This window comes from Oncorhynchus keta, chromosome 21, assembly GCF_023373465.1.
Source record: "Oncorhynchus keta strain PuntledgeMale-10-30-2019 chromosome 21, Oket_V2, whole genome shotgun sequence".
Lineage (NCBI taxonomy): Eukaryota > Metazoa > Chordata > Actinopteri > Salmoniformes > Salmonidae > Oncorhynchus > Oncorhynchus keta.
Window position 1 is genome coordinate 24,103,000 of NC_068441.1, and position 23,737 is coordinate 24,126,736.

The 23,737-nt window shown below is 46.0% G+C and overlaps 1 protein-coding gene across 3 annotated transcripts in view; it reads left to right on the plus strand.

Moving 5' to 3' along the window:
* Positions 1-23,737, plus strand: part of LOC118399876 (FYVE, RhoGEF and PH domain-containing protein 5-like) — a 50,575-nt gene that overhangs the window by 17,906 nt on the left and 8,932 nt on the right. For 2 of the 3 annotated variants that reach the window (XM_052473555.1, XM_052473557.1), the window contains exons 5-12: positions 2,862-2,892; positions 3,969-4,120; positions 4,299-4,455; positions 19,026-19,116; positions 19,415-19,465; positions 20,091-20,149; positions 20,357-20,428; positions 20,735-20,803. In XM_052473555.1, coding sequence (XP_052329515.1) covers positions 2,862-2,892; positions 3,969-4,120; positions 4,299-4,455; positions 19,026-19,116; positions 19,415-19,465; positions 20,091-20,149; positions 20,357-20,428; positions 20,735-20,803 — 682 coding nt within the window. The remainder of the gene's footprint in view (positions 1-2,861; positions 2,893-3,968; positions 4,121-4,298; positions 4,456-19,025; positions 19,117-19,414; positions 19,466-20,090; positions 20,150-20,356; positions 20,429-20,734; positions 20,804-23,737) is intronic. The other variant, XM_052473556.1, reaches the window with a different exon arrangement.

Genomic DNA, 23,737 nt, shown 5'->3' on the forward strand with positions numbered 1-23,737 from the left:
AGAACAGTGAAAACCTAAACAGTCCTATCTGGTGCAAACACAGAGACAGGAACAATCACCCACAAAACCCAACACAAAACAGGCTACCTAAATATGGTTCCCAATCAGAGACAATGACTAACACCTGCCTCTGATTGAGAACCATATCAGGCCAAACATAGAAATAGACAAACCAGACACACAACATCGAATGCCCACCCAGCTCACGTCCTAACCAACACTAAAACAAGGAAAACACATATGAACGATGGACAGAACGTGACAGAACACCCCCCCCCTCCCCCAAGGTGCGGACTCCGAACGCACAACCTAAACCTATAGGGGAGGGTCTGGGTGGGCATCTGTCCACAGTGGCGGCTCTGGCGCTGGACCCCACTCCATAATTGTCTTAGTCCACCTCCTTAGTGTCCCTTGAGTGGCGACCCTCGCCGCTAACCTTGGCCTAGGAAACCTAACAACGGGCCCCACTGGACTGAGGTAGCTCGGGACTGAGGGGAAGCTCGGGACTGAGGGGAAGCTCGAGACCGAGGGGAAGTTCGGGACCGAGGGGAAGTTCGGGACCGAGGGGAAGTTCAGGAGTGAGAGGAAGCTCAGGAGTGAGAGGAAGCTCAGGCAGGTTGATGGATCTACCAGATCCTGGCTGGCTGGTGGTTCTGGCAGATCCTGGCTGACTGGCAGATCCTGGCTGATTGGTGGATCCTGGCTGACTAGCGGATCTGGCAGATCCTGGCTGACTGGCAGATCCTGGCCGACTGGCGGATCCTGGCCGACTGGCGGATCCTGGCCGACTGGCGGATCTGGCGGATCCTGGCCGACTGGCAGATCCTGGCTGACTGGCAGATCCTGGCTGAATGGCAGATCTAACTGATCCTGGCTGACTGGCAGATCCCGGCCGACTGGCATATCCTGGCTGACTGGCATATCCTGGCCGACTGGCAGATCTGGCAGATCCTGGCCGACTGGCAGGTCCTGGCCAACCCTGGCCGACTGGCAGATCCTGGCCGACTGGCAGTTCTGGCGGATCCTGGCTGACTGGCATATCCTGGCTGACTGGCAGTTCTGGCGGATCCTGGCTGACTGGTAGTTCTGGCAGATCCTGGCCGACTGGCAGTTCTGGCGGATCCTGGCTGACTGGCGGCGCTGGGGAGGAGGAAGGCTCCGGCAGCGCTAGACAGGCGGGATGCACTGTAGGCCTGATGCGTGGTGCTGGCACTGGTATGCCGTGCATACTATGCCAAACCAACAGCTTTCTTTCTACTCTGTCCAATACATCCTTCACACTCTCAGACTCAGCACTCTGCTTCGCCGACAGCTCCAATTCCATCCATGGCTCCTTACGGTAAACAGGGGGAGTTGGCTCAGGTCTGACTCCGCCACACTCTCCCTGTGCCCCCCCCAAGACATTTTTGGGGGTGCCTCTCGGGCTTCCAGCCGCTCTGCCGTGCTAGCTCCTCATAATGCCGCCTCTCTGCTTTCGCTGCCTCCAGCTCGGCTTTGGGGCGGCAATATTCCCCTGGCTCTGCCCAGGGTCCTTTTCCGTCAAGGATCTCCTCCCAAGTTCATTTATTCAAATAGTGCAGCCTCTCCCACTGCTGCTGCTGCCTCAGTTGCTTCTCCTGCTGCTGCCTTTGCTGCTGCTGCTGTTGCTTCTCCTGCTGCTGCTGTTGCTGCTGCCTGTTTACCACGCCGCTTGGTCCTTGGTTGGTGGGTGATTCTGTAAGGGTTTTCTTCTGGTGAAAGAGAGGCGGACCAAAATGCAGCGTGGTGGTTATTCATGTTTTTAATAAAGACGACTATACATGAACAGACTATACAAAACAAGAAAAGTGAAAACCTAAACAGTCCTATCTGGTGCAAACACAGAGACAGGAACAATCACCCACAAAACCCAACACAAAACAGGCTACCTAAATATGGTTCCCAATCAGAGACAATGACTAACACCTGCCTCTGATTGAGAACCATATCAGGCCAAACATAGAAATAGACAAACCAGACACACAACATCGAATGCCCACCCAGCTCACGTCCTGACCAACACTAAAACAAGGAAAACACATACGAACGATGGACAGAACGTGACACCTTTCATGTCCTGCCTCCAGTCCACTTACCGATATCTGAACAAGAGAGCCTCATCGAAATTGTAACAAGCGGTTCTGTGGAAATTGTATTTATTCTGAAGTCATTGCCAGATATCTGGATAGGGCTGCACTCAGAGAATCCTGCCTTGGCAAATTACGCTGTTAAGACACTGATGCCCTTTGCAACCATGTACATATGTGAGAATGGATTTTCAGCCCTCACTAGCATGAAAACTAAATTCAGGCACAGACTGTGTGTGGAAAATGATTTAAGACTGAGACTCTCTCCAATACATCCCAACATTGCAGAGTTATGGTCATCCTTTCAAGTATACCCTTTCATTAACCTGTGGTGAGTTATTCACAATTTTCGATTAACAAATAAGGTTATTAATATATTTTTATTTGTGCCCTGGTCCTATACAATCTCTTTATCACTTCCCACGACCCGGGGTGTGACAAAAACACACACTCATTCTTATGTATCGTATATCGTATAGTGTGTGTGTGGCAGTCTTACAATGATGGCAATAAACAACATTTGAGAGTGCGCTGACCCTGGTGCTAGAGGGGGTATGCAGCTGGAGATTGAATGTTTGAAGGGGTTCGGGACTATAAAACGTTTGGGAACCACTGACATAGAACACTAATGATCACCATCACTGTAACTCTGTAACATTGTTGTGTCCCTTTCACCTTAATAACCTGGACATTGATGCATTTTTACATTTGTCTGCACATGGAAACCTGACAGTGCTTCAATTTCTCTCTCTGCAGACATGTGAAAGCCCTCAAGCTTCTCCAGGTGGTAAGTATCAAGAAGTCTTTGAACTTGACATGTCTTTATTGATGGATTTCCCCTTACTTTCATGGGGCAAAATCAAAGAAAGCTACCTGTCGTCTTTCAGTGCCCCTATGAGCTGGGTAGGTGAGAGATACAGAAGATGTGGAGTAAGGGTTAGGATGGTAATCTACAGGGATATGTTTGGTGCTTGGTACAACAGTATAGTAGTCGGAACACTAGCAGCCATGATTTCAAATGGCAAACAGTACTTTTTGGTCTGTGGAAAGTCAAATCGTGTGAATCAGAGACAAGATAGAATCATTGGGATGGCTTTGAATGATGTAATGGAGGGTTACCTACAGACTGGAGAACAGTGCTGTCTGCACTAGCTGTGGACGTGTTTTTAGAGCAACTATCCTATTTTAGGGGAGGGTAAGTGGTTCATTGCACACTTCAAGAAGAAGGCAAGCGATTTGGAATGCAACCCTTCTGGGGTCAAAGTTCATCTCGGTGCACTTCTCTCTACATTACATCACAATGTCTGTCACCCCTCTCCTGAGAAACCAGGGTGGGGTTGGTATGGCGCTTCAAAAAGTGGGTCAGCTCAACATGGTTAATGGATTGACACAGCAATTTTAGTGTGTATTATTTCTGGGGGAAAGAAGAGAACCTGTTGTTGTGATCAGAGACGTAATCATAAGATGTAATGAAAATTCCATCAAAATGTGGCAATGCCCCTATTGCAGTCATTGATAGGGTACTGCGCTATTCTTCTGTATATGTAGGCAAGTAAACATACATGTACCACAGCTGGCCTACATCTTATGGCTTATGGAGAGAATTTAGTGCTCTGGCTCTGTACATTATAGGAGCTAACTGGCTGCCTCATGCAGTCATTAGCAGTCTGTCTAAAAATAGATATCATGGCCGACAGCCAGACAGATCGACATAATGCTCAGAAATTCACATTTTTGTTGTGTGAATGGAGGACTCTTCCAACCGTTGGGCTGGCAGCACTGATTGACTTCATAAAATTAGTGTGTGTCATATACAGTATGTTAATAACTCATATAATCAAATCATGTTCATCTCTGTGTCAGGACTTCAGGGAGGCGGTGGGGGCTGCAGTAGGGGATGAGGGGGATCCTGTGCTGGAGGAGGAGAAGCTAAGGGAGATCCTCAACAAACTGCCTGATGTTTACACTCTGCACCGCAGAATCCTCACAGAGTTAGAGAACCGCATCCGACAGTGGTGAGACACTGCAGACTCTACACCACACACACAGTACTTATGACCGACAGAACACACATTAATGCAGCACAGAGGTCATTCATCAGATCAGATGGACCATGTGTCTGCTGCATACTGAGCACAGTGTCTAGTGTGCAATCCCTCATGTTTCTTCATTCCATTCTTTCTCTTCCTTCAGGGAAGAGAGCCAGAGGATTGCGGATGTCATCCTATCCAGGAAGTTGGAGTTTGTGGTCTTCACGGCCTACATTGGTCACTACGACCGCAGCATGAGCCTGCTGGACGAAAGCTGCCGGACCTCGCCCGCCTTCTCAGCCATCGTCAGCCAGTATGAGGTCAGACAGCAGGGCTGTTTAAAGTCATGTCAGGACTGTTCATAGCAAACACACTGTTTTTGAATAAGACCAGAGAAGACACGGGAGGTTTCTCTTAGGTTTCTCTCTGTGTGCAGGCTCTGAACCCACAGTGAGCTATTTGTTAGCCAGTTTCAGCTTTCCGTGCACAATGTTAGATGAGTGTGAGAATGTCATGCTATGCCACCTAAAACACATGTGGCAGGGAGCTGCAGGCCATCATTCTGTCTCTGCTGAAGAGGGGACTTTTCTGTGGAATATCATTCTTACTTTTAATCAGGTGTATGTTGATTACATTGTTTAATTTCCAGCTCTTATTCTATACAGTATGCACCCATAAACATGACAGATAATAACTAATAACTAATGACAGATAATAACCCAGTGTCTAAGAACTTAGCACAAACCCAGTTTACATCATTTACTTGTTTCATTTAAACTCAATACAATAAAATACATATTAGCTGTATGCTTTGAGAAAATCGACCCACTTAACGACACCCACTTCACCCAGGACACATCAGAAATAGACCTAAAAGTACCAAACGAAAGATAGATAAAACCTGATATACAATATCATAGAACAAAAAAAATTCACTTATAAAAAACAACTAAATATGCTAAATGTAGGCATAAACTTAAAAGTTCTGATATTGACAGTTTCAGTTTGAATTAACATATTGTAATTCATATCATCAGACTGTGACTGTTTGACATCTGGTCCAGCTGCTCTGCTCCTCTTCTTCAGTAACAATGTTATATCCACGATGACTGCTGTAACCACGATGACTGCTGTAACCACGATGACTGCTGTAACCACGATGACTGCTGTAACCACGATGACTGCTGTAACCACGATGACTGCTGTAACCACGATGACTGCTGCAACCACGATGACTGCTGCAACCACGATGACTGCTGCAACCACGATGACTGCTGCAACCACGATGACTGCTGTAACCACGATGACTGCTGTAACCACGATGACTGCTGTAACCACGATGACTGCTGTAACCACGATGACTGCTCAACCACGATGACTGCTGTAACCACGATGACTGCTAGAACCACGATGACTGCTAGAACCACGATGACTGCTATAACCACGATGACTGCTATAACCACGATGACTGCTATAACCACGATGACTGCTATAACCACGATGACTGCTGCAACCACGATGACTGCTGCAACCACGATGACTGCTGCAACCACGATGACTGCTGCAACCACGATGACTGCTGCAACCACGATGACTGCTGTAACCACGATGACTGCTGTAACCACGATGACTGCTGTAACCACGATGACTGCTGTAACCACGATGACTGCTATATACACAATGACTGCTATATACACAATGACTGCTATATACACAATGACTGCTATATACACAATGACTGCTATATACACAATGACTGCTAGAACCACGATGACTGCTGTAACCACGATGACTGCTGTAACCACAATGACTGCTGTAACCACGATGACTGCTAGAACCACGATGACTGCTAGAACCACGATGACTGCTAGAACCACGATGACTGCTGTAACCACGATGACTGCTGTAACCACGATGACTGCAGTAACCACGATGACTGCTGTAACCACGATGACTGCTGTAACCACGGTGACTGCTGTAACCACGGTGACTGCTGTAACCACAATGACTGCTATAACCACAATGACTGTTATAACCATGATGACCGCAATGAGCACTGACACAATACTAAAGGATAAGTACAGGAGGTGTCTGGTCTCTGTTAAAACGTTACTGTACATGCAATACCAAACCATGTGTATGTGTGTAAAATAGTTCCTTCTGAAATTGTATTATAATGTTCTCATGGAGTTGCTATATCATAATTAGTATGTAATTATGTATTGGCACTTACCTATGCTTGTTGGTTGGGTGGTTGTTTTTGTTTGAGTGGTTGTTGTTGGTTGGGTGGTTGTTGTGTTGGGTAGTGGTTGTTGTTGGTTGGGTAGTGGTTGCTATTGGTTGGGTAGTGGTTGGTTGGGTGGTTGTTGTTGGGGTGGTTGTTGGTTGGGTGGTGGTTGTTACTGGTTGGTTGTTGTTGGTTGGGTAGTGGTTGTTGGTTGGATGTTTGTTGATTAAGCGGTTGTAGTTAGTTGGGTGGTTGTCATTGGTTGGGCATTTGTTTTTGGTTGGGTGGTTGTTGTTGGTTGGGTGGTTGTGGGTTGGGTTGGTTGTTGTTGGTGGTTGGGTGGTTGTGTGGTGGTTGGTGGTTGTTTTTGGTTGGGTAGTGGTAGATATGGTGGTTGGGTGGTTGTTGGTTGGGTAGTGGCTGTTGGTTGGGTAGTGGCTGTGGGTTGGGTGGTGATTGATGTTGGTTGGGTAGTGGTTGGGTGGTTTTTGTTGATTAGGTGGTTGTTGTTGGGTGGTTGTTGTGGGTTGGGTGGTTGTTGTGGGTTGGGTGGTTGTTGTGGGTTGGGTGGTTGTTGTTGTTGGGTAGGTGGTTATTGTTGGTTGGTTGGGTGGGTGGTGATTGTTGTTGGTGGTTGGTTAGTGGTTGTTGTTTGTTGGGTGTTGTTAGATATGGTGGTTTGGTGGTTGTTGGTTGGGTAGTGGTTGTTGTTGGTTGGTTAGATGTTGGTTGGGTGGTGGTTTTTGGTTAGGTAGTGTCACGTTCTTTCAAAATCGAACCCAGAAGCAGACCAGGACAAGGAGAGTAGGAAGAAGGTGAGTATTTATTTACAAGTGAATGGGTAGATATATCCAGGTGGCGTAGCGGGCAGCGGTGGTGAGTTGATGGGAGTGAATAGGTGGATCCAATGGGGTAGCGGAATCCTCCGACGACCAGGCGGGAATGGGGTAAATGATCCGGGTGAGTAACTGAAGACAGAACAAACGGAGGTAAGTTTAAGGCAAGCAATACGTAAAAAAACAAAAAACAAATTCTATCCAACTTGAGGCTGATACTATGGCACAACATACTGTTCATGGCTAACGATCCGGCAGGGAATGGATGTCAGGTCCGGGCTTATGAAGGGGAGAGATGATGATCAGGACCAGGTGTGCAGATAGCTGATGGGATACAGGTGCGGGTAATCAGAACTCCCAACTGGCTACCAGACAGGGTGCGTTCCAGGACGCCGGAAAAAACAGGCAAAAAACAGACTCAGGAAACGGGATTCGTGACAGTACCCCCCCGCCGACGAACGCCTCCGGGCGCCTCGAGGCGGTAAAAGTCGCGAAGCAGGTCATCGTCAAGGATCTGACGCCGAGGAATCCAACTCCTCTCCTCAGGACCATATCCTTCCCAATCCACTAAATACTGGAACCCTCGACCCTGCCGTCTGGAGTCCATGATGTGGCGCACCGTGTAGACAGGACCACCTCCGATCATCCGAGGAGGAGGGGGCAACAGAGGACTGAGGAGAACCGGCTTGAGGCAGGAGACATGAAAGGTGGGATGTACTCTTAGTGTAGCAGGCAACTTGAGTCGGACCACAACAGGATTAATGATCTTCTCCACTACAAACGGACCAATGAACTTCGGTCACAGTTTCCTCGACTCAGTCCGTAGAGGAAGATCCCGTGTAGCCAACCAAACCCTATCTCCGACTGTATAAGCGGGGGCAGGAATACGGCGACGATTTGCCTGGATCTGATACCGGTCAGAAACCTTAAGGAGGGCCTTCCTGGCCCGATGGCAACGACGAATGTGGGTCTGGACAGAAGGAACCGAGAGATCCCGCTCCTGAGAAGGAAACAAGGGAGGTTGGTAACCGTACAGGCACTGGAAGGGAGACATCCCAGTGGCAGATGAAGGGAGAGTATTATGAGCATACTCAACCCAGGGTAATTGAGAGGACCAAGAGGTGGGATCAGAGGAAACAAGACAGCGCAGCGTGGACTCCATCTTCTGGTTGGCTCTCTCCGCCTGACCATTAGATTGGGGGTGAAATCCAGATGTGAGACTGACTGTAGCTCCAATGGCCAAACAGAAGGATTTCCAGACAGCAGAGGTAAACTGAGGACCACGGTCAGAAACAATGTCACAGGGCAACCAGTGGACCCTGAACACCTCCCTAACCAGGATCTCGGACGTCTCAGTGGCAGAAGGCAGCTTGGAGAGGGGAACAAAGTGGGCAAACTTGCTGAATCTATCCACAATGGTCAGAATAACCGTGTTACCAACAGAAGAGGGCAACCCAGTGACAAAATCCAGGGCCAGATGCGACCAAGGTCGCCGGGGAATAGGTAGGGGGTGAAGCCCAGAGCTGGCCCGATTGGTACTCTTATTCTGCGCACAAACAGGACAAGCGGCAACAAACCTCCGGGTATCTTCTCCCATGGCAGGCCACCAAAATAGTCTGCGCAGTAGCGCCATAGTCCGAGCAACACCAGGGTGACAAGCTATCTTACTGGCGTGGGACCACTGAAGGACAGCAGAACGAACCGACTCAGGCACGAACAACCGACCGGGTGGACCGTTACCGGGCTGTGTCCGAAGTGCCGCCATCACCTCCTCCTCAATCCTCCATGTAATGGCTCCCACGACAACGTTCTGGGGAAGAATTGTCTCAGTCTTGGCCCCACTCTCCTACGTCTTGGAGAACATCCGGGACAGGGCGTCCGCCTTCCCGTTCGTCGACCCAGGTCGGAACGTCAGGGAAAAATTGAAGCGTCCAAAAAACAAAGCCCACCGGGAGTTGAGACGTTTAGCCGATTGCACGTAAGCCAGATTCTTGTGGTCAGTCCAGACCACAAACGGTTGCTCCGCTCCCTCCAACCAGTGACGCCACTCCAAGGCAAGCTTCACAGCGAGAAGCTCCCGGTTACCCACATCGTAGTTTCTTTCAGCTGGAGAAAGACGACAAGAGTAGAAGGCGCAGGGATGGAGTTTACCGTCAGTGGGAGCTACGCTGGGACAGGATGGCGCCCACCCCCACATCAGACGCATCCACAACGAACTGAGGGGAAGTGTCAGGTTGAGAGAGAATCGGGGCGTTGGTGAGTCGGCTCTTCAAATCTAGAAATGCTCGGTCTGCCTCAGGAGACCAACAGAACTTTCTGGTGCAAGACGTCAGTACAGTTAAAGGGGCGGCCACCCGGCTGTAATCACGGATAAACCTCCGATAAAAATGTGCAAACCCCAGGAATCTCTGGAGCTGCAATCTCGTACCGGGCTGGACCCAATCCCGAACCTTCTCTTGGTCCATCTTGATCTCTCCCCTGGAGATGATGTACCCGAGGAAGGACGTCGTGTGGGCGTGAAAAATCACACTTCTCAGCCTTCACGAACAGACGGTTCTCCAATAACCGCTGCAGGACCTGCTTGACATGCTGAACGTGGCTAGAAAGCTCCTTCGAGAAGATGAGGATATCATCCAGATAAACGAACACAAAAATACCAATAATATCTCTCAGAACGTCATTCACCATACTTTGGAACACAGCAGGAGCATTGGTCAGTCCAAACGGCATCACCTGGTACTCGAAATGTCCCATCAGAGTATTGAACCCAGTCAACCACTCGTCCCCCTCTTTGATCCGAACCAAATGATAAGCATTACGTAAATCAAGCTTTGTAAAAATCGTAGCACCCTGTAAAGAATCGAAAGCAGAGCTCATCAAGGGCAGGGGATACTTGTTTTTGACCGTAATATCATTCAAACCCCGATAATCAATACACGGTCGAAGAGAGCCATCCTTCTTGCTCACAAAAAAAAAATCCTGCTCCCAGAGGTGATGACGAGGGCCGAATGAGACCTGCAGCTAGAGACTCCTTGATGTAGGTCTCCAAGGCCTCACGTTCAGGTCGAGAGATACTGTATAACCGTCCCTTGGGAAAGGCAGCTCCAGGAAACAGATTAGTCACACAGTCATAAGGTCGGTGGGGAGGAAGGGACAGAGCCTTCTGTTTACTGAATACTTCACCCAACTCGTGATAGGTTTCTGGAACCAGGGACAAATCAGGAGGAGCAGAGTCACTGACCTGACTGGAAACGGCAGGAGAACAGGCAGTCCTAAGGCAGTTAGCATGACAATCAATGCTCCAACTAGTTACCTTACCCTTCACCCAATCAAACGAGGGATTGTGTTCCTTCAGCCAGGGGTAACCAAGAACCAGAGGAACATGGGGCGAGGACAGAATGAAGGAGATAAACTCTGAATGATTCCCCGACAACAACATCTTAACCGGTTCAGTCCTCATAGTGATCCGTGCCAGACTACTGCCGTTCAGAGTGGTTGCTTCAATGGCTTCCGGCAATTGCTCCTTGGAAACCCCTAGCTGTTCCACCAAGTCGGCATCAATAAAGCTGCCATCGGCACCTGAATCGATAAAAGCGTTCATCTCTAAGCTCTGATCCTTATTCATAAGGGTCGCAGGAAAACGGGGTCTGACAGGATCTTTGAGAGGTTGAAACTGGCTCGCTAAAATTCCTCCCAAAACTAGCGAGCCGGGCAGTTTAATGGGTGCGGTGGACAAGCGGCAATGGAATGTCCCGAGCTACCACAGTAGAGACAGCTGTTGGTCTCATGTCTACATTGGCGCTCCTCCTTAATTAGCCCGTGTCGCCCCACTTGCATTGGTTCAGGATCTGGTGGCAAGACCCCTCCACTAATCCCGTGTGGGGAATAACGATCAATACGTTCTGGTTCACTTCCTGAACCGAATGGTAACAGAGTTGCTGATTGATTGGATGGGCCCCACTGCTTCTCCCTCGGACTCTATTATCTACCCGAATAGATAAAGTGACCAAGCTGTCTAGGTCACTAGGCTCTGGATAGGATATCAGCTCGTCCTTGAGTTGCTCCGACAACCCCTGGTAAAAAGCCGCTTGTAGTGACTCCTCATTCCAACCACTCTCCACAGACAATGTCCTGAACTCGATCATAAAGTCTGCCACACTGCAAGCTCCTTGGCGAAGAGTGAACAAACGTTTAGCTGCGTCCTTACCTCGGACTGGATGGTCAAAAAGCTTTCTCATCTCTCCCGTGAACTCCTGGTATGAAGCCATGCAGGTCTCCTGTCATTCCCAAACGGCTGAAGCCCATTCCAGAGCTCTTCCACGCAGCAGTTCAATAACAAAGGCTATCCTAGCCTTGTCAGTGGCGTGAGAATGGGGCTGCAGATCAAACAATAACCCACACTGCATAAGAAACGAACAGCATCTTCCCAAATCCCCTTCATATTTATCAGGCGTCGGTACCTTGGGTTCACGGAAGGAAACCGCACCAGACACGGCAGGTGAGATGGGTGAAACAGGTGGTGAATGAATCGCCGGCAAACCGAGCTGATCCTGGATTTGTGTCAAGCTAGCAGATAAGTTCTGGATTGAACCCGCTATCTCCTGTAGCGCCGTCTTGTGTTGTCCCAATGTCTTCCCCTGCTGGGTAATGGCATGGCAAACAGAGTCCAGGTCCGCTGGGTTCATCCTTGGCCGGATTGTTCTGTCACATTCTTTCAAAATCGAACCCAGAAGCAGACTAGGACAAGGAGAGTAGGAAAAAGGTGAGTATTTATTTACAAGTGAATGTGAATGGGTAGATATATCCAGGTGGCGTAGCGGGCAGCGGTCGTGAGTTGATGGGAGTAAATAGGTGGATCCAATGGGGTAGCGGAATCCTCCGACGACCAGGCGGGAATGGGGTAAATGATCCGGGTGAGTAACTGAAGACAGAACAAACGGAGGTAAGTTTAAGGCAAGCAAAGTATAATATTTATAAAAATAAAAAAAATTTAAAAAAATAAAATAAAAAAAAATTCTATCCAACTTGAGGCTGATACTATGGCACAACATACTGTTTGTTCATGGCTAACGATCCAGCAGGGAATGGATGTCAGGTCCGGGCTTATGAAGGGGAGAGATGATGATCAGGACCAGGTGTGCAGATAGCTGATGGGATACAGGTGCAGGTAATCAGAACTCCCAACTGGCTACATTGTACGGCAACCAGACAGGGTGTGACAGGTAGTGGTTGTTGTTGGTTGGGTAGTGTTTGTTGTTGGTTTGGTGGTGATTTTTGTTTGTTGGGTAGTGGTTGTTGTTGGTTTTCCAGGTGATTTTGTTTGTTGGGTAGTGGTTGTTGGTTAGGTAGTGGTTGTTGTTGGTTTGGTGGTGATTTTTGTTTGTTGGGTAGTGGTTGTTGGTTAAAAGTGGTTGTTGTTGGTTTGGTGGTGAGGACAGAACAGTGGTTGTTGTTGGTTGGGTAAAAACAGTTTCAGGAAATGGGAGTGGTTGTTGGACAGGTAGTGGTTGTTGTTGGTTGGGTAGTGTTTGTTGGGTTGGTTTGGTTGGTGATTTTTGTTTGTTGGGTAGTGGTTGTTGTTGGTTTGGTGGTGATTTTTGTTTGTTGGGTAGTGGTTGTTGGTTAGGTAGTGGTTGTTGTTGGTTGGGTAGTGTTTGTTGTTGGTTTGGTGGTGATTTTTGTTTGTTGGGTAGTGGTTGTTGTTGGTTGGGTGTTGGTAGATATGGTGGTTGAATGGGTTGGTCTATAATGTGAGAGGAGATGATCAATGTTTTTTTTTCCACGTCAGAGGCACTTATACAGAGGCACTGTTACAACAGGTATGACTGGCCACTTTCTAGAGGCAAGATATTTCAATGCCTTTCAAATGATAATCGTTGTCATGAGTGTTAATGAAGACATTTTGTTTGGTCTAGTAGGCTATACTCTATGTTACTGCCAGATCTGGGACAGAGATGTATGATAATGGCTCTGGTCAGGGAGTCAGATAGAGACCCTGTATTTTAGTGACAATTGACATCCTTTGCAGAAGCGTTTCGTAATCATGATGTCTTGACTTTCTAATGGATTTGGTGTAAAATGTATTATTTGAAATGAAATTAAATATACATACAAATAAATGAAAAGGCTAGATCAGAATAAGGTGTCTTACCTTTAACATAAAGAGTGATGTCTCTGTATTCTCTATTTAAGCAATTAGGCCCGAGGGGGTGTGGTATATGTCCAATATACCACGGCTAAGGGCAGTTCTTACGCGCAACGCGGAGTGCCTGGACCCAGCCCTTAGCTGTGGTATATTGGCCATATACCACAAACCCCTGAGGTTCCTTATTGCTATTATAAACTGTTTACCAACGGAATTAGAGCAGTAAAAAAATGTGTTTTTTCAAACACGTGGTATATGGTCTGATGTACCACGGCTGTCAGCCAATCAGAATTCAGTGCTCAATCCACCCAGTTTATAATATTGATTATACACCTGTAATCTCCCTGATTCTTCTCAGTGAGCTCTGAGAGGAGGACAGAGGTTTCCAGGAGAGTTCTCAGTATCAAACATCTCCACTCTGTCTCTGTAGAGATCACTCTGGGTTAATGACATCTCAGGTCTCTTTGCATCCTAGAGTTTAGTCCATGTGATGCTGTCAGGTTTAGTCTGAGGGTTTGTACAGGAGCAGGGTATGAGAACAGAATGGCCTGGTGATCTAACTACTGTCTATCCAGCTGGGTTTCAGCTTTAAATCAGCTTCTGGTTTTCACAGGCAGCTCGTTTGAGTTTCAGCCATAAGTCACAAGATCAAGAAGTGGACAGATAATGTTAATACTGGACACAGGCATATTTTGAAATCAAATGTATTACACGTATAAGATCTTATTCTGTTTTTCCTTTTGATGAAGAAAACTTTTTTCTTCAAGTCATCATCCTATAAGATTAGATGAAGTGTTGCCTCATCGGTGACATGTTGGAAATGTCTGAATGTCAATGAACACAGTTCCTATCTCATTTGCTTTGTTTGGCTTTTAGTATGGACAAAGTAATGATCTTCATACATACATTAAGCAAGATCCATTGAGCAAGATAACTCCATTCACAAAGCAGAATGACCGAAAGGAGTCTGTTTTATTAACCACATCAACATGTATTGTAATTGCCAGGCTTTGAATGGTTGAGGTGTTGGTCTGTAGTCCTCTTCTTCAGTAGCACCACTGTAACCACAGAGTTGAACATGATTGTAGAAACCACAGCAAAGGGGAAGTATTGAAGGGGTCGGGTTTCTGTCAAAATCATTCAGATCGTAAGCAACCATGAGCTATCCATGAGTGTGTGAGCTACCGTGCATATTGGATAAGTGCAAACATCTCTGGATATCTGCATGCTCCAGTTTATATTGCATGCATTGACGGCATTACCTTGCAGTAAATTATAAGGAGTTGATTGTAGTGTACTTCTAGTGTCTTCATTGACATCCATACTGTAGCTAAAAATGGAGCATGGTGCATTCTGGGTATAGGAGTGTATTGATCTTCAGGCTGTGTAGAAGAAGAGTCCTATTGATGCTTATGCCACCTTCAGAAGTTGATACTGCAGCCTTATAGAGGATGAGTGTTGAATGAATCTGGGATGAGAGAAAGAGCCCTCCTCCCCCTCTCTGCCCATTCCCTCTAACGGATCTCCCATCAGAATCTCCTGTGTGTATCATGTACAGTCACCATGATGACGCTCCTGTGTGTATCATGTACACTCACCATGATGACGCTCCTGTGTGTGTCATGTACAGTCACCATGATGAAGCTCCTGTGTGTGTCATGTACAGTCACCATGATGAAGCTCCTGTGTGTGTCATGTACAGTCACCATGATGACGCTCCTGTGTGTGTCATGTACAGTCACCAAGATGAAGCTCCTGTGTGTGTCATGTACAGTCACCATGATGACGCTCCTGTGTGTGTCATGTACAGTCACCATGATGAAGCTCCTATGTGTATCATGTACACTCACCATGATGAAGCTCCTGTGTGTGTCATGTACAGTCACCATGATGAATCTCCTGTGTGTATCATGTACAGTCACCATGATGAAGCTCCTGTGTGTGTCATGTACAGTCACCATGATGAATCTCCTGTGTGTATCATGTACAGTCACCATGATGAAGCTCCTGTGTGTGTCATGTACAGTCACCATGATGAATCTCCTGTGTGTATCATGTACAGTCACCATGATGAATCTCCTGTGTGTATCATGTACAGTCACCATGATGAATCTCCTGTGTGTATCATGTACAGTCACCATGATGAATCTCCTGTGTGTATCATGTACAGTCACCATGATGAATCTCCTGTGTGTATCATGTACAGTCACCATGATGAATCTCCTGTGTGTATCATGTACAGTCACCATGATGAATCTCCTGTGTGTATCATGTACAGTCACCATGATGAATCTCCTGTGTGTATCATGTACAGTCACCATGATGAATCTCCTGTGTGTATCATGTACAGTCACCATGATGAATCTCCTGTGTGTATCATGTACAGTCACCATGATGAATCTCCTATGTGTATCATGTACAGTCACTATGATGAATCTCCTGTGTGTATCATGTACAGTCACCATGATGAATCTCCTGTGTGTATCATGTACAGTCACCACTATGAAGCTCCTGTGTGTATCATGTACAGTCACCATGATGAAGCTCCTGTGTGTATCATGTACAGTCACCATGATGAATGTCCTATGTGTGTCATGTACAGTCACCATGATGAATCTCCTGTGTGTATCATGTACAGTCACCATGATGAAGCTCCTGTGTGTATCATGTACAGTCACCATGATGAATCTCCTGTGTGTATCATGTACACTCACCATGATGAAGCTCCTGTGTGTGTCATGTACAGTCACCATGATGAAGCTCCTATGTGTATCATGTACAGTCACCATGATGAATCTCCTGTGTGTATCATGTACAGTCACCATGATGAATCTCCTGTGTGTATCATGTACAGTCACTATGATGAATCTCCTGTGTGTATCATGTACAGTCACCATGATGAATCTCCTGTGTGTATCATGTACAGTCACCATGATGAATCTCCTGTGTGTATCATGTACAGTCACCATGATGAAGCGCCTGTGTGTATCATGTACAGTCACCATGATGAAGCTCCTATGTGTATCATGTACAGTCACCATGATGAATCTCCTGTCTGTATCATGTACAGTCACCATGATGAAGCGCCTGTGTGTATCATGTACAGTCACCATGATGAAGCTCCTATGTGTATCATGTACAGTCACCATGATGAAGCTCCTGTGTGTATCATGTACAGTCACCATGATGAATCTCCTGTGTGTATCATGTACAGTCACCATGATGAAGCGCCTGTGTGTATCATGTACAGTCACCATGATGAATCTCCTGTGTGAACTGAAACAGATGAAGTTGATATGGTTGGTGTTACTGTACAGTATGCTACAACTGTGTGTGTGTGGAAAGGGAAAGGGGGATATCTAGTCAGTTGTACAACTGAATGCATTCAACTCAAATATGTCTTCTGCATTTAACCCAGCCCCTCTGAATCAGAGAGGTGCGGAGGGCTGCCATAATCGACATCCACGTCTTGTGTGTTCTGTGTATGTGTTAGTGCTGAGCAATCAGTGCTTTTTGAGGGCAGTTTGGTTTTGGTTTATTTATTAAAAAATAATCACAGAATAAAACAATTCATAAAAGTCCCATGATGGTAGTGACTGCCCATTACTGCTTATTACTTATTAACCATCATTTAGTCACATTACGTCACGTTAATAAAATATTTCAGTTGTTATTACATTTGTTTAATTTGATGACTTTATTATTTCATCCCAAGTCATCATCTCATCTCAAAAGAGCTGCTGCTTAAAAACGTCTTAAGGACGTGGTACCGAGGTGGGAACCACAATCAGCGGAAATGTTAAAGAGCGCCACCTATAGGTTGATAAACCTCAAACTTTCATTAAAATTGACATACAATATATTGAATTAAAGCTACACTCGTTGTGAATCTATCCACCAAGTCAGATTTGTAAAATGCTTTTCGGCGAAAGCATGAGAAGCTATTATCTGATACCATGCACCCTCAAAATACTGCAACGTCACCTAACACGACAGATTTTGCGTTAGCCGGTGCAAACCAAAAACGCTGAAATAAAATATAAAACATTCATTACCTTTGACGAGCTTCTTTCTTGGCACTCCTAGATGTCCCATAAACATCATTTAGGGTCTTTTTTCGATTAAATCGGTCCATATATAGCCTAGATATCGATCTAAGAATACTGTGTGATAAACGGAAAAAAATAGCGTTTCATAACGTAACGTCATTTTTTAAAATTCAAAAGGTCGACGATAAACTTTCACAAAACACTTCGAAATACTTTTGTAATGCAACTTTAGGTATTAGTACACGTTAATAAGCGATAAAATTCATCAGGAGGCGATGTAAATTCATTAGCTGTCGGTGGCCAAAACATGTCCGAAGAGAGCTCGACCAAAACATCCGGTCGGAGACCGGAGGGAAGGAGTTCCCCTGATTCGGTTAGACCAAGAATCAATTGCGAATCAAATGACAAGACTCTAGACCACGTGTGGAAGCTGTAGGCAGTGTAAACTCGGTTCACTTTGAACAATTTTTTGAAGTCGCGGATGGATATTTTTTTCCATTTTCAGTGATCATATTTTCATGCACTTTTCGATGAAACGCACGTTCTGTTAAAGCCACAGCCGTGATTTAACCAGTTTTAGAAACGTCTGAGTGTTTTCTATCCACACATACTAATCATATGCATATACTATATTCCTGGCATGAATAGCAGGGCGCTGAAATGTTGCGCGATTTTTAACAAAAAGCTGCGAAAAGCTGCTTGAATTCTCAACTTCCTTAACAGGTCAGCTGTCTGACAAAATCACTATTTTAGTAGTTCTTAAAAGTAAATAAGGCATACTTTATGACTGCTGAATACCAACTATCAATCACTTAGGTCATGTATTTTCAGGTAGAGACACCTCACGAAGAAACTGCTCTGTATCCCTCTCCATCGTGCTTTATTCTGTCTCTTCTCTCCATGTCTGTCCCACAACAACTGGACAAGTAGACGCACAGTGTTTTATGGCCATGGTAGTTCATTTCCATGTTTCCTGTGCTCAACAAGTCTGTACTACATCGCACAGTTCGAGCTTGATCTGATTTCTCTCTAGAGAAACTGTGCATTGAGCTCACCAAAAAAAAACGTACAAAATGGAATTCAAATAATTGAACCGACGTCAGTCAATTAGTTGTTTAAAAAATGAAAAATAACTGACATTTGGTTAATCGCTCGCCACACGTGTGTGTGTGTTTGGTTGCATTGCTGCTGGCTAGCTCTCCCTTATCAAATCAACATATTTCTCTGCCAGGACTTGATTTGTGATCCATTCTGTTTGTGTGGGTAGTATGAAATAGGGTGTGCATGTGTTTGTGTGTGTGTACATGCTTGTTTGTGTGTGTAATAGTACAAGTGTATGGGGATGTTTGAGCAGGGGACTGTGAATGCTGACCAACACTCTGTTGAGTTATTGGTCCTGGCTCGCCACATAAGTGACTTGGGATTCTGCTGAAATATCTCTCCCCACCATCTCTTTTTCTCTCTTTCTTTTCTCTGTCTCTACTTCGTCTGTCAGTGCAACAGCTAATTTGGTCAATGTTTCTCTTAAGACATTTCGGGATGATATGGACATAGGAAATAGTTTTGTGTGATGTGTATCAGTAACATGGGTGTAGGTGAGGCCCAGTACTGAGTGTGTGTCTGTCTGTCCCAGCAGCAGAGTCCAGCAGGTGACAATGTCTCTCTGAAACACCAGCTTCTGCAGGTCATCGTACGTGTGGCTCAATACCGCATGCTCCTCACCGGTAAGTGTGTGTGTGTGTGTGTGTGTGTGTGTGTGTGTGTGTGTGTGTGTGTGTGTGTGTGTGTGTGTGTGTGTGTGTGTGTGTGTGTGTGTGTGTGTGTGTGTGTGTGTGTGTAAAAGTGTGTGTAAAAGTGTGTGTAAAAGTATGTCATAACGTACACATTTATACATCAGACAGTCTTCAGATGAAATTGATCTCATTATGTCTGATTGTACCGGGGTTTTATTAATGGTCATGAGTCTTTCACTTTGTTTGAGTCTTTTCTCAATTGCTGCTGCTTGTTTTCCTCCTGCTCCAGATTACCTCAACAACCTCTCCCCAGACTCCAAAGAATACGAAGACACACAAGGTACAGTGGGGCTCTGTTGTAAGCCCTAGCCATGTATAGCACCTATTTACTCTGCATTGTGTTATTCACAAGAGGGCCATGTCAGTTCTGTTTCTATGTGTTTATAAGGGATTTATTTGGCATTCTCACCTTACTAGGGAGCCATTTTGTCTGTTTTTCTGTGTATTTGTGTTGGTGTGTAAATCACTAGGTAACCATTTTGGCTCTCTTGTCTCTGTGTGATGTATGAGTAATTCATGAGTGGGTTAACCACTGTGCTATCTCTAGCCACTAGAAAAGCCACTTCCAGCCCAGATTGTGTGTGTGTGTGTGTGTGTGTGTGTGTGTGTGTGTGTGTGTGTGTGTGTGTGTGTGTGTGTGTGTGTGTGTGTGTGTGTGTGTGTGTGTGTGTGTGTGTGTGTGTGTGTGTGTGTGTGTGTGTGTGTGTGTGTGTGTAGGAGGAAAATTGTAGGGATGTTATCTCTCTGTATGTGTATGGGGGACAAGGCTGGAATGAACACCTCATGAAATATGAGAATAGTCTCTGGTGAACATGTCCCTCTCTGGTTCTCTGTGTGTCTGATGTGTTTCATTTTGCGTTAACGACAACTCGTTGCTTCTGTCTGGTCACTGTCTCCTCTCTCAGCTGCTCTGGTGGTAGTCTCAGACATTGCAGATCAAGCCAATGACAGTTTGAAACATGGGGTGAGTTTCAAGATGAGTGTCTTTCAACATAGTGTGTGTTTATTGTGTGTGTGTGTGTGTGTTTGTGTTTGTTGCGTGTATGTTTGTTTTGTGTCTGCGTGTGTGTGTGAGAGTGCTTGAGAGAGTGCACACATGCAGTGTTGTTATTTGGTAGTTATTGCTCAACATGGCATGTCTCTCCCTCCTCTCTCTTTCTCACTTTCTCAGGAGAACCTGCTACGTCTTGTCAACATAGAGTACAGTGTTGGAGGCCAGAGGGATCTGCTCCAGCCTGGCAGGGTAAGCTCCGTCCTGTCTGCCTGCCTGATAACACCATTGTTTCTGCCCAGGGCCCCGGGCAATGGTACACCCTCTCCCCCCTCCAACCTCTACCTCTCTATTCCGCCCGTGTCAACCTTTATATAACCAGTCAGCTGGGAATCCCCTGGCCCTCTCTCTGTGTCTGGGTGGAGAAGAGAGGACACACACACTCTTTAAAGCCCTCTCTCCAACCCTCTTGCTTCTCATATGTGGCACACTGTCCTTAATTGCCATTTCATCTACTATATATCTGACCCTGTGTGCATGTGTGTGTTTTGTACTCAGGTGTTTGTGAAGGAGGGCACTCTGATGAAGGTCAGCAGGAAGTGCAGACAGCCACGCCACCTGTTTCTGGTAAATGTCACTTCCTGTTTGGAGGGAGGGTCGGGGACTCACTGTCATAAACCTGCAGATAACGGACAGAGCTTTTAGGCCCAAAATCTAAAATTACAATTTTCTCAAATTTGAACATGGTCACCGCGCTTGTCATTAAGACTACCCAACTATGCACCATCTTGTTGCAATGTAAATGTCATCTCAAAAGGATATGCATCAGATCTGTTCTGTTTGCTCTATATCTATGGCCCTCCCAGACCCAGACCCTGCTATTGAGAGCAGGGTTTCCTGGCAGGATGTTTCTGAATGGCAGCTTCCTGAGCTGCTCTTTACTGACTGAACGGGGAAGGTCAGGAACGCTCCTCATACACCCACACACACACTAGACCTGCTTCTCTCTGTTTAATACACACACACATACACTAGACCTGCTTCTCTTTGTTTAATACCCCACACACACACTAGACCTGCTTCTCTCTGTTTAATATACACACACACACACTAGACCTGCTTCTCTCTGTTTAATACACACACACATACACTAGACCTGCTTCTCTTTGTTTAATACCCCACACACACACTAGACCTGCTTCTCTCTGTTTAATATACACACACACACACTAGACCTGCTTCTCTCTGTTTAATACACACACACATACACTAGACACCCCACACACACACTAGACCTGCTTCTCTCTGTTTAATATACACACACACACACTAGACCTGCTTCTCTCTGTTTAATACACACACATACACTAGACCTGCTTCTCTCTGTTTAATACCCCATACACACACTAGACCTGCTTCTCTCTGTTTAATACCCCACACACACACTAGACCTGCTTCTCTCTGTTTAATACACCCACACACATACACGAGACCTGCTTCTCTCTGTTTAATACACACACACACACACTAGACCTGCTTCTCTCTGTTTAATACCCCACACACACACTAGACCTGCTTCTCTCTGTTTAATACACACACACACACACACACACACACTAGACCTGCTTCTCTCTGTTTAATACACCCACACACACACACGAGACCTGCTTCTATCTGTTTAATACACCCACACACACACACTAGACCCGCTTCTCTCTGTTTAATACACACACCTACACACACACTAGACCCGCTTCTCTCTGTTTAATACACCCCCACACACACACTAGGCCTGTTTCTCTCTGTTTAATACACACACCTACACACACACTAGACCCGCTTCTCTCTGTTTAATACACCCCCACACACACACTAGGCCTGTTTCTCTCTGTTTAATACACACACCTACACACACACTAGACCCGCTTCTCTCTGTTTAATACACCCCCACACACACACTAGGCCTGTTTCTCTCTGTTTAATACACACACCTACACACACACTAGACCCGCTTCTCTCTGTTTAATATACACACACACACACACACACACACTAGGCCTGATTCTCTCTGTTTAATACACACACCTACACACACACTAGACCCGCTTCTCTCTGTTTAATATACACACACACACACACACACACACACTAGACCCGCTTCTCTCTGTTTAATACACACACCTACACACACACTAGACCTGCTTCTCTCTGTTTAATACACCCCCACACACACACTAGGCCTGTTTCTCTCTGTTTAATACACACACCTACACACACACTAGACCCGCTTCTCTCTGTTTAATACACCCCCACACACACACTAGGCCTGTTTCTCTCTGTTTAATACACACACCTACACACACACTAGACCCGCTTCTCTCTGTTTAATACACCCCCACACACACACTAGGCCTGTTTCTCTCTGTTTAATGCACACACACTCACACACACTAGACCTGCTTCTCTCTGTTTAATATACACACACACACACACACACACACACTAGGCCTGATTCTCTCTGTTTAATGCACACACACACTAGACCCGCTTCTCTCTCTTTAATACACACACACCCACACACTAGGCCTGTTTCTCTCTGTTTAATGCACACACACACACACACGCCACACACACACTAGACCTGCTTCTCTCTGTTTAATACACCCACACACACACTAGACCTGCTTCTCTCTGTTTAATACACACACACACACACACACACACACAAACTAGACCTGCTTCTCTCTGTTTAATACACACACACACACACACAAACTAGACCTGCTTCTCTCTGTTTAATACACACACACACTAGACCTGCTTCAATCTGTTTAATACACACACACACACACACACTGGACCTGCTTCTCTCTGTTTAATACACACACACACACACACACACACACACACACACACACACACACACACACACACACACACGAGACCTGCTTCTCTCTGTTTAATACACACACACACACACTATACCTGCTTCTCTCTGTTTAATACACACACACACACACACACACACACTAGACCTGCTTCTCTCTGTTTAATACACACACACACACTAGACCTGCTTCTCTCTGTTCAATACACCCACACACACACACACACACAAAATCTAGACCTGCTTCTCTCTGTTTAATAAGCACACACACACACACACACACACTAGACCTGCTTCTCTCTGTTTAATACACACACACACACACACACACACACACACACACACACACACACACACACACACACACACACACACACACACACACACACACACACACACACACACACACACACACACACACACCCACACACACTAGACCTGCTTCTCTCTCTGTTTAATACAGTCACACACACTAGACCTGCTTCTCTCTCTGTTTAATACAGTCACACACACTAGACCTGCTTCTCTCTCTGTTTAATACAGTCACACACACTAGACCTGCTTCTCTCTCTGTTTAATACACCCACACACACTAGACCTGCTTCTCTCTCTGTTTAATACAGTCACACACACTAGACCTGCTTCTCTCTCTGTTTAATACACCCACACACACT